Here is a 12,258-nt window from a genome sequence, read left to right on the forward strand (position 1 = left end):
AAACATCAACACACACGCCTCACATTAACATGCTGGTTTTTACATAGAATGAATGAGTCAACCAATCAGTGTTAGTGGAGGCTCATTTACCCATAATCCCTTTGGCATCTGTCTGTGTTTGTTACAAGAATTTGTTACAAGAATCAGTGCATTATTTAAAATTAAAAGATATGTGTTATATTTTAACTTTGTGCAAATGACAGAATTGACATTAATGGAGTTATTCTATCCGGAATAATTTGATGATTTTAAAGCAAAACTATAGCTCAAAACTGCTTTATTTTCTAAGACCTCTGCCTCACTGAGGCACAGCTGTATTTGGTTAAGGAATAATGACTTGTTGTGTGTGCGTGCGTGTGTGGAGTTGAGCTTCACTGCTCCTCTCAACTGCTTCACTGCTGCAAGCTATTCACTCTGTTGATGTATCCCATAATCCCTTGCACGCCAGAGAGACGCTGCAGTCAAACATAGAGAATCCACATGTTGACAATTGTAAATGAATATTATACTACAAAAACATAATGTTTTTGTTTTTCGTTACGTTAATAAGAGACTGCTGCATGATACCCTGAAAACTTGCTAAAACAAATATAACAAATAATACGTGTCTGCTATGTTTAATCTGCGTGGAATTTAATAAATGCAAACTGAACGCATCTGCTGTTGACGCTACAAACTCAAAACTGTTATGTTCAAACTGCTTTTTTAGCAATCCTGTGAATCACTAAACTAGTATTTAGTTGTATAACCACAGTTTTTTTCATGATTTCTTCACATCTGCAAGGCATTAATTTTGTTGGTTTGGAACCAAGATTTTGCTGGTTTACTAGTGTGCTTGGGCTCATTGTCTTGTTGAAACACCCATTTCAAGGGCATGTCCTCGTCAGCATAAGGCAACATGACCTCTTCAAGTATTTTAACATATCCAAACTGATCCATGATACCTGGTATGCGATATATAGGCTCAACACCATAGTAGGAGAAACATGCCCATATCATGATGCTTGCACCACCATGCTTCACTGTCTTCACTGTGAACTGTGGCTTAAATTCAGAGTTTGGGGGTCATCTCACAAACTGTCTGTGGCCCTTGGACCCAAAAAGAACAATTTTACTCTCATCAGTCCACAAAATATTCCTCCATTTCTCTTTAGGCCAGTTGATCTGTTCTTTGGCAAATTGTAACCTCTTCTGCACGTCTTTTATTTAACAGAGGGACTTTGCAGGGGATTCTTGCAAATAAATTACCTTCACACAGGCGTCTTCTAACTGTCACAGCACTTACAGGTAACTCCAGACTGTCTTTGATCATCCTGGAGCTGATCAATGGGTGAGCCTTTGCCATTCTGGTTATTCTTCTATCCATTTTGATGGTTGTTTTCCGTTTTCTTCCACGCGTCTGTTTTTTTTTTTTTTTTTTGTTCATTTTAAAGCATTGGAGATCATTGTAGATGAACAGCCTATAATTTTTTTTGCACCTGCGTGTAAATTTTCCCCTCTCCAGTCAACTTTTTAATCAAACTACGCTGTTCTTCTGAACAATGTCTTGAACGTCCCATTTTCCTCAGGCTTTCAAAGAGAAAAGCATGTTCAACAGGTGTTGGCTTCATCCTTAAATAGGGGACACCTGATTCACACCTGTTTGTTCCACAAAATTGATGAACTCAGTGACTGAATGCCACACTACTATTATTGTGAACACCCCCTTTTCTACTTTTTTTTTTTTACTATTAGCCCAGTTTCATAGCCTTAAGAGTGTGCATATCATGAATGCTTGGTCTTGTTGGATTTGTCAGAATCTACTGAATCTATTGGTACCTTGTACCAGTGGGGTCAAGGGGCAACTCCCTCGTGGGGGGCTCAGGGGGGTGAAGCCCCCTGAAGCAGAAGCTTTTTGAGGATTTCGAGGGGTAAAAAGCTACATAAATTTCATTTGAAACCCAAAATGTATCATTTTAGGAAATACATTTTTATATACAAATAGTCCTTGCTTGGGATTGGATCAGTTGCCATAAGAACCACCCAGGAAGAACAAAGATAACATTAATGCAAACTTTATACGTGCCTGTCGGTTGCAAATGATGCAACCGACAGGCGTGGAAAAAACTCGCGCATGCGCACAAAGCTTCAAGCTTGGCTGATGCAAGCGCACATGATTCAAATCCATATAGTTTTTGCAAAAAATAAAAAGGTCGGATAGTTTTCTAACAGACCTCGTATTTAGTGGTATTAATATTCGTATGTATGTTATGTATTAAAATAGCGGTATTTAATTTGGCGACCTTGTTTAACTCGCGAAATTCGCAGAATAAATCCCACGCGAATATTTGCACCTTTACAGTATTTGCAACAGGAAGGAGAAGCTCCTTTATTTCTCAGCTTATACATACAAACATGTTTTTACAAACCAGACAAGTGTAATTGTGTGTCTACATAGGTATTTACAAGCCTAATAATCTGTTTGATATCAGAGGAGGATAGGGACCAGGGAGCCAAAATTCTTAACCCCCATGGGAAAAGTTTATCTAGCAGTTTCCCCTTTCATCACTTAAGGGATTACTCTGGCAGAGGAAATTGAAACTTGAGGGTGTGTGATAATAGCTGTGTAACAGTTAGTGCTTGTTGCTTATTATCAATGAAAAGAAAATACATAACGTTGATATCCAGATCAGAAAAAAATCAGCAGAATTCTTGGGGGGGGATATATATATATATATATATATATATATATATATATATATAATTAGTCTGGAACAAAGAGGACAAACAGTGTTGTAAAGAACAATAATCAAGACGTTAAAGAGCAAACTTCACTTTCCCCCAGAACGACATGAACAGGAAGCTCCCATTGAAAATAACGGAGAGACAGCCTGTGATTCTCGCATGTTTACATAAAACAAACTCGGTAACAATGTCTATAAACCCAGAGAATATATTCATGAGAGTTTCAGGCACAATATAAAAATAGTTTTATGTTGCGATGTTAATGGTGTTGTCCGTGTGCAGCGGTTAAAGTGCAGCTTGATCAGAGCGTCTCAGTGCAGTTCTCAATGTTACTGAGATCTCACTGGGCGGTGAACTCTCCGAGGTTTTGCGGGATTTGAAACATCAATAGGGCAAATGTAGTACACAGGACGCAGGGCGCACAAAGACAGAAGTGCTGACTCATTGTTTGGGTCTGTGGTAGCCTTTGATGCTGCCAGAAGCAATCGTGGTGTTAAAACTCAAAATCAGCTTGTTAGTAGTTGTAAACGTATTGGAGGCAATACTGAAAGTTATCGGTTATTGGATAGCTGTAGCTTCTGATCAATTTTTGGGTTTTTTATCGGTTTAGCTTTATAAAAGATTACTTTTCAGTTAGCTTCGATAACAGTTAATCAGCTAACTTTTTGATTAGCTGTGCCCGCCACTGCAAATATTTGATAATGAGTTGATGATAGGAATACTTTCATATGCTTTGAAACTTAAGATACAGCGTGCTAATCTGAACTGTTCATCATTTACTGCACTTTAAAACATCAAACGTCTGTTTTATGTCTGGTGATTTATGTAGAGTATCTAACAGTTTCATAATGAGGACGTAATCTGGGTCAATTTCAGTATTAAAAATAACACACTCAACAAAAATATAAACGCAACACTTTTGGTTTTGCTCCCATTTTGTATGAAATGAACTCAAAGATCTAAAACTTTTTCCACATACACAATATCACCATTTCCCTCAACTATTGTTCACAAACCAGTCTAAATCTGTGATAGTGAGCACTTCTCCTTTGCTGAGATAATCCATCCCACCTCACAGGTGTGCCATATCAAGATGCTGATTAGACACCATGATTAGTGCACAGGTGTGCCTTAGACTGTCCACAATAAAAGGCCACTCTGAAAGGTGCAGTTTTGTATTATTGGGGGGGGGATACCAGTCAGTATCTGGTGTGACCACCATTTGCCTCATGCAGTGCAACACATCTCCTTCACATAGAGTTGATCAGGTTGTCAATTGTGGCCTGTGGAATGTTGGTCCACTCCTCTTCAATGGCTGTGCGAAGTTGCTGGATATTGGCAGGAACTGATACACACTGTCGTATACGCCGGTCCAGAGCATCCCAAACATGCTCAATGGGTGACATGTCCGGTGAGTATGCCAGCCATGCAAGAACTGGGACATTTTCAGCTTCCAAGAATTGTGTACAGATCCTTGCAACATGGGGCCGTGCATTATCCTGCTGCAACATGAGGTGATGTTCTTGGATGTATGGCACAACAATGGGCCTCAGGATCTCGTCACGGTATCTCTGTGCATTCAAAATTCCATCAATAAAATGCACCTGTGTTCTTCGTCCATAACAGACGCCTGCCCATACCATAACCCCACCGCCACCATGGGCCACTCGATCCACAACATTGACATCAGAAAACCGCTCACCCACACGACTCCACACACGCTGTCTGCCATCTGCCCTGGACAGTGTGAACCGGGATTCATCCGTGAAGAGAACACCTCTCCAACGTGCCAAACGCCAGCGAATGTGAGCATTTGCCCACTCAAGTCGGTTACGACGACGAACTGGAGTCAGGTCGAGACCCCGATGAGGATGATGAGCATGCAGATGAGCTTCCCTGAGACGGTTTCTGACAGTTTGTGCAGAAATTCTTTGGTTATGCAAACCGATTGTTTCAGCAGCTGTCCGAGTGGCTGGTCTCAGACGATCTTGGAGGTGAACATGCTGGATGTGGAGGTCCTGGGCTGGTGTGGTTACACGTGGTCTGCGGTTGTGAGGCTGGTTGGATGTACTGCGAAATTCTCTGAAACGCCTTTGGAGATGGCTTATGGTAGAGAAATGAACATTCAATACACGAGCAACAGCTCTGGTTGACATTCCTGCTGTCAGCATGCCAGTTGCACGCTCCCTCAAATCTTGCGACATCTGTGGCATTGTGCTGTGTGATAAAACTACACCTTTCAGAGTGGCCTTTTATTGTGGGCAGTCTAAGGCACACCTGTGCACTAATCATGGTATCTAATCAGCATCTTGATATGGCACACCTGTGAGGTGGGATGGATTATCTCAGCAAAGGAGAAGTGCTCACTATCACAGATTTAGACTGGTTTGTGAACAATATTTGAGGGAAATGGTGATATTGTGTATGTGGAAAAAGTTTTAGATCTTTGAGTTCATCTCATACAAAATGGGAGCAAAACCAAAAGTGTTGCGTTTATATTTTTGTTGAGTGTATATATATTCTTGAGTTTTGAGTATGCTTCTGCTATGAATAAAATTCATATTGACACCTTAAGGTAATAAAATAACACCACAAATGAGAGTAAATGGTCATCATAGTTTGCCTGCTGATTCTGTATCGGGGCATAACTGATCATATCAATGTCCAAATATTCTTTCAAATCATAGGATTTGTCTAAGCAATACCTTGCTTTTGTAAGAGGCTGTCTTAAATTATGATCATGTACACCTGTATGGTCAGTTGTTTCTGCTACGTAGAGACTGTAATGCCAGAAAATGCAAAACATGGTTATTGTATTCATAACTGTAAAATTTTTATCTGATGGGGATACTTCAAAAAAATTTGAACCAGTATCCCTAAGTGACTATATTTTACATTGGACTTTTGTTGGTCAACATAAGATAAAAGTTGCAAAACACATGACCATTTGAGGTCATATGAGGAATTGGTTGTACAGCAGTTTTGTGTTTGATCCCCATACCCCAATTTTTTCAGTGTTTTGTTTCATCTTGTAGCCTATTTACTGCATAAATCAAAAAACATAAAAGGACTGTAATTTCTAGATGGGTTAAAAGCAGTGATTATAATTCATAATCAGCTGCATAATGACAACATGGGTGCGCTGCATATTTTTATTCACGTGTCAGTGGGTACTTGCAATACAGTCACAATCTAGCATCTGAATGATATTTTGCTGTGTACCCAAAAAGGCCTTTGTCTTCCAAGATGGCAGATTTCTGGTGTCACAAGAGTACTTTGTGTACGTCCTTGAAAGGGAAGTGGGACCGTTGTTTAATCAAATCTTACTGATTGATTATATTTCTCTATGTTGCATATTTATTCAGGTCATATCCCCAGCTTGATCAAAGCAGGTATGCTGGACGCAGCTCTTACCCGCCTGGTAGCTGTCAACACAATCTACTTCAAAGGTTTATGGAAATCCCGCTTTCAGCCTGAGAACACCAAGCTGAGGCCTTTCAACGCAGGCAATGGGGAGGTGTATAAAGTTCAAATGATGTCCCAGCTCTCTGTCTTCAATATTGGTGAGCTGTGTTGTCAAAGATTTCTCTTAATGATTGATCTTCTTTTGATGGTAGATACTGGAAAAATATTTCTAGGTGGAGTAAAAATTCATAATTGCAAGTATCATCACACAGAATGTAGAGTAATGCTGTTTTTGAGGTTTTAGTTCTGAATGGCAATTTGAAGGCTCTCCAGTGGATAGTAACACAATTGCACTATTAGTGATTGAAATGAGGGAGACATGAATTGATACTAGACAATAAACTGCATGACCTGATAAAACAGATGTTGGATATTTATCAATGAAGGTTTAAGTCATTCATTCATTTTCTATACCCGCTTACTCCACTTAAGCTTCATGGGGGGCTGGAGCCTATCCCAGCAGTCATAGGGTGAGAGGCGGCCAGGCGGGGTACACCCTGGACAGGATGCCAGTCTATCTCAGGGACACAATATAGACAAACACAGCCACACTCTCACTCACACCTATAATCAATTTTTAAAGTTTCCAGTTCACCATACCTGCATGTCTTTTGGAAGCTGGAGTACCCGGAGTGAACCCATGCGATCACAGGGGGAACATGCAAACTTGACATAGAAAGGACCAAAGACGAAGAAAAACCAGGACTGTCCACAGGTTTAAGTCGGTGGGGATTGACCAATCATGACTAAATTAATGGACTATTTTCAGTGGTGGGCACACTTCCGATAATCCGATAACAGATCATTATCGAAGATAATGTTTTCATTATCGGATTATCTTTTTAGATAAATTTAAAAACCGTCATCAGACTAATTATCTTCCGATGCATTACCGTCCGATAACTTTTAAACCGATAACGTACTAAACTAAGGTGAACTGTTGGGAAAGTGTAAGTACACGGACCCACAACAGGGGGCGCAAATGAACGGACAGTGGAATAGGTCAAATAACAACACTTTACTGTTGCGAACGTGCACAACAAACACAACAGATTACACAATAGATCAGAGGTCAAATTACAAGGTGTCGTGTGGGCAGGCTCGAAGATAGGAGACGCCTGTCCAAAGCAGAACCGGAACCACACGATTTCCTCCGCCACCAGACCCCGGGAATACTGGAGCCGCCAAGTCCCGAACTCCCAGGTGGCCACTGCCTCCGCATGTCGGACCTGGTACTGCTGGCGAGGAACAAAAACACAATTAAACGTGGGTGCGTCTGCACCCAGCAATCTGCACGGCAGGGAAGCTACCTACCTAGAAGACCTGGAATGGACTCTGTCACGCTTCCTGTCTGTGTTGTTGGACAAGAGACACTATCTGCATTGTCTCAGTCCACCCAATTGAAAATATGTATCACTGGCTGGAGAAATAGTTTGTGTTGGACTGGTGTCCTATTCAGGGGGAGTTGTACACCATTTTAGATTACTTGACAGTAAAAAAAAAAAAAAAAAAAAAAAAAAAAGATTCCATTTCATAGACAAAAGGATAAACAGTAAAATCAGGTATATAGCGTGGTTTCATGATGCAGTTTGAGTTCCTTTCACTTTGGGTTGTTAAGAAATACTGTCAGAGACATACCACATCCACAGGATTTTATTTAGTCCTGTGTGAAATGGAATTGTATGCCAGTCAGGCTTCTATATTTAGAGAAGTTGAGTCAGAGTTTTGACTGTGGTGAGTGCTGTGACCTCTCAAAAGGTTGAACTAAGGCTATGTTTAGTTTGGAGGAACAGTCATTTCTTTCTTTTAGCAGTGTTTTGACTTCAGTGTTGTGACCTGTTGAAATCTGGAAATTTCCAATAGACAAGCTGTTCTCCCTGTTTTTGTGTATGCTTTATGAGCACCGTCTTTGTGGATAAATTCACATGAATCTAGCTGAAATTCCCCAAAATAAAACTATATATTTTAATAAATTTGTTAAATTAATGAATTCTCCAATAACATTAACTAACTATTTTAATAGGTTTCTTTAGTTGTAGTACTTATGAAATGTGTTGATGAATAAAATATGCTTTATGATCACAGCCAATAAATTGGGCTATAATCTGTTGAATCATTAGACTTTCCTGAGAAGTTAATGGCAAAATACTCAAACATGTTCCAAGTTTCTTCTAGTCAGTAAGTTTTTTTTTTTTTTTTTTTTTTTTTTTTTTTTTTTTTTTTCAGCTTCTCCCTTTTTTATTTGGGGTCACCACAGCACACCCATAATGGTTGATTGGGGATAAGTTCTTACAAATTATGTACGTATGTTTTATTCAGTTGCAGTTCATAATTTGTAAATGCTGTCACTGTGTTGCAGCACTTTCTTTTTTTGTGATAAAGTTACAGTCTTTATATTCAACCCAGTCTCATGGATTGTCATGATTCAGCAGCACGAAATCTACATTAATCTATTAGTTCGTCATATTGTCACAAAAAGTGCAAAATTTTCGTCATGTCAGCACAAATTCATTCTAATTCATTCCGTGATGGCTGCATGTAATTAAAAGTGCAGCGAGGGGCTCAGGGTGGTTAAGGTTAGGGTTGGTGGAAGGAGTAGGGTTAGTAATAATGAGTTAAAAAAAAAACCCTCACGAAAATGAATTTGAATCATTTTGTGATGGGAGGATGAAAAAAAACGTGAGACTTGCGCTATTTTGGCACTAGGTGTAATGTCAAGCCGCTGACATTGTAAGTGTCCCCAAAGTGAGTCATGGCATTTATAACGTGCTTAAAAACATATTTGTGGTGGCTGCGGACCTGAGTGAGGGAAGCACTTTACAGTAGCAATTAACAATGCTCTTCATGCATCTTGAAAACTCGCTAGCATCACATAAGATGATACTAGAGGACTAACATTAGCATGCAAACTTGCTGGTGTTGCATAACACTATGCTAAGATTGGCATGAACTAAGTGCCTCCATTGTGAGCAATGGAATTTATAATGTGCCTTAAAAAATACTTGGTTACAAGTTTGCTTATAAAACAGAAAACAAGAATTCTCAGCGGATCCGTGGATTTCCGGCTTCTTCTGTATTTCTGGGCCATTCCTGAGATCAGCGTAAATCCATTGAGGAAAAACTGGGGGAGGGCGATGCAGCGGAGCCAGCCGTGCTTGTTAAACCTTTCCTTATATGCATCTGCGTTGCTGAAACTGCATGCTAAAACATGCAATGTCATTGGTTACTTTTTCCTACAACAGCAATCTTTCAGTCAATCACAATCTCTGTAATATTGAAAGTTCCTGAAAGTACCCATACGTGGACGTTTTGATTTTCTGCAAGTTTGGGCTATTGAGCAGCGTCTTTAACATGGCCACAACTACAGAGAGAGAGAGGACAAAGACCGTGTTAAGTCTTACAACATGTAATCATGTCACTTTACACATTGCCTGAAAATGTGGCAGTATAAGTATACGCAGGTTTTGAGCTTTTCAGTGTACACACTAACATGTAACTAACACTCAGATTTGGCCCTTGAAGAATTAAGGTAAAGATTAGGGATGGGATAACTAGTAGTAATGGTCGACTACGACTAGCTAATATCTTACTTGATGACTGCTTTTTATTTGTTGACTAGTTTAAGGCCATTTATTAAGTTCATTTAACCCTTAAAAGAATAGATCTGCCAGAGCTGCCACCACTCCCTTCACTCAGTGAAGAAAGTGTGTCAACCTTGGCAGGTGAATTAATCAGCTCAAACGGGTAGTAAATGAATGCAGGTATTGTCTTCATGCTAATGCTGTTTTTTGTATTTGTGATTTTGTGCTTATATTTGTTAAAATAAATGTCACATTGGCTTCATTCAATCAATGTCACAGTTAGTCACCAACTAGCCGGTGACTAATAGTACCCGACTAGTTAACTAATAATTTTCATTAGTCATCCCAACCCTAGTATAGATTGCTTGAAGGGAGACTGAGCTCACTGTGGAGGTCACCTGAATTATTGTCTCCCCCACACACCCGAGGAGAGTGATGCCACAGCCTGTGTGTCACAGCAGCATTACATGCCCGTCATGCAGCTTTCACAACAAGTAAGAAGGATGATGTCTGTGCCTGTTGTTGTCACACCAGTGTTATCTGCACTCTATCATTCAGTGTTCCCGGGGCATAAACCTTTGGCAAGGGAACAAGTAATGATGTCATGTTTGTTGTGAATATGATATTTCACAAAGTGCTGCAGGCCAATCTTTTTTGAAAAAAATTGGTTTTGTGTTCTTCTGCATAAGTACAGATCTTTTTAATAGAAACTATTTTAATACAATGCAATCCTTCCTTAGATGTTTCTGTTAAATTCTGTCTCAACTAAGTGTGCACCAGTAATGACTAAATAAATGATATCTTAAAAGGTTTTTTTTGTCGTGTTATGCTTTTCTTAAAAATTCATGCAGTTTTCATCCTAATTTATGCACCCAGTATGCTGTTAAGATTGACCAAATGGCCATTGGGGATTACTGTGCAATGGTCTGGGTTAAGATCGCTCTCTTCACAGCTGCATGTACTAGTGAAAATGGTTGGCTGTCACAGATTTTTATGGTTTTTATAACTGTCTTATGATTTAGTTTTAATGACTATAAATCATGAAAATCTTATGGCACATGTGCATGTATGCCTTGTGTATGACGCTGACATGTAGTGTTTTTCACACTCGTGTGGTAGCACGTGTGGGGTTATACTTTCTTAGGTTGTGCTGGTTTGTGTAGCAGTCTCAATAGTGGGAGTGAAGTGGTGTACGTGTTGGAGGTCGATAAGGCGGTGTTGACATAGTGCTCGCATAACCTGCTGCTGTGACATTCCAATAACAAGCATACTAATTGCCTTCTCGCTTAAGGCCCTGTCACACCTTGACGATTTAGCCTGTGACTGTATTAAAAATGTTGGCGCACACTCGCGTATGTCTATTAAATTAATACAGCTGTCACACCTTGACAGTTAGCCAGCGTGATGATTTAAACTTTTAAAACGCCAGTCAACCATGATCAGGTGTGATCTGAATGAATGGTGTGTTGATCACCGACAGCGATGGCGCTTTAAGTGTTTAAACAGTGCATTAATCAGGCGTGACCACGCCTGATCGATCATGTCGTCTGATCGATCATGTCATCTGATCGCCTGATCGACAGATCAGGTCATCTGATTACCCCACCACAGTGACGATGCTTTAAAGGGTTACAGCGCATTAATTAGGTGTGATTACCCTGATCAATCAGGTCATCTGATGATCACACCACAGCGACGGCCCTTTAAAACTTTAAATCATCACAGCGCTTCTGTGTGATCAGAGTGCGTGACACCGGCATGAGAAATGCACCTGGAGCAGCCAAGGAACTTGCTTTAAAACACTACGTTTCCAGCCACAAATTAAAGTATTTTCAGACGTCATTTTTAAATATCAGGATGTGTATTCATGTCTGTCTGTGATGGTGAATTGGACTGAAATGAACAGGTCAGATTTACTCCATGTATGAATGAAACAGTCTGTCCGCATGAGGACCGCAGGTTTCAGCCAATCAGTGGCCAGCATTAATGGACGTACAGTTGTATGCAAAAGTTTGGGCGTCCCTGATAATTTTCATGATTTTCCTTTATAAACCATTGGTTGTCTGGATCAGAAAATTCAGTTAAATATATCATTTAGCAGACGAACACACTGATACTTTTTTTTTTTTTTTTTTGAGCAGACTGTAAGATACATTTGTTACAGTGATATACAGAAATTGCTATTTTTTATATTATAAAGACAACAAATGAAGAAAAAACATGACACTTAACATAAAATAACACAAGAAACCTGATACCTACTCAACCCCCCCCAGCCCAACTGTTGTTATGATGATAAATGATAAAATGATAAAGAGCACAAGTCCAATAATACTTTTTATGACTGCAAAAATGTAGAGAGAGGTGTCCATATTTTGTCAAAAAGAGAGAGCCTGTCAGAGAGATTATACTGTATTTTTTTTCCAGATATAATGTATTTACAAGGTCATTAAGCCACAGTTTTAGAGGAGGGGCATCACTGTTTTTC

General features: G+C 39.7%; 1 protein-coding gene across 1 annotated transcript in view; it reads left to right on the plus strand.

Moving 5' to 3' along the window:
- Positions 1 to 12,258, plus strand: part of serpine2 (serpin peptidase inhibitor, clade E (nexin, plasminogen activator inhibitor type 1), member 2) — a 53,349-nt gene that overhangs the window by 15,381 nt on the left and 25,710 nt on the right. Inside the window, exon 4 of the mRNA XM_034167817.1 lies at positions 6,090 to 6,287. Within this exon, the coding sequence (XP_034023708.1) occupies positions 6,090 to 6,287 (198 nt within the window). The remainder of the gene's footprint in view (positions 1 to 6,089; positions 6,288 to 12,258) is intronic.

The sequence above is a fragment of the Thalassophryne amazonica genome, chromosome 4 (assembly GCF_902500255.1).
Source record: "Thalassophryne amazonica chromosome 4, fThaAma1.1, whole genome shotgun sequence".
Classification (NCBI taxonomy): domain Eukaryota; kingdom Metazoa; phylum Chordata; class Actinopteri; order Batrachoidiformes; family Batrachoididae; genus Thalassophryne; species Thalassophryne amazonica.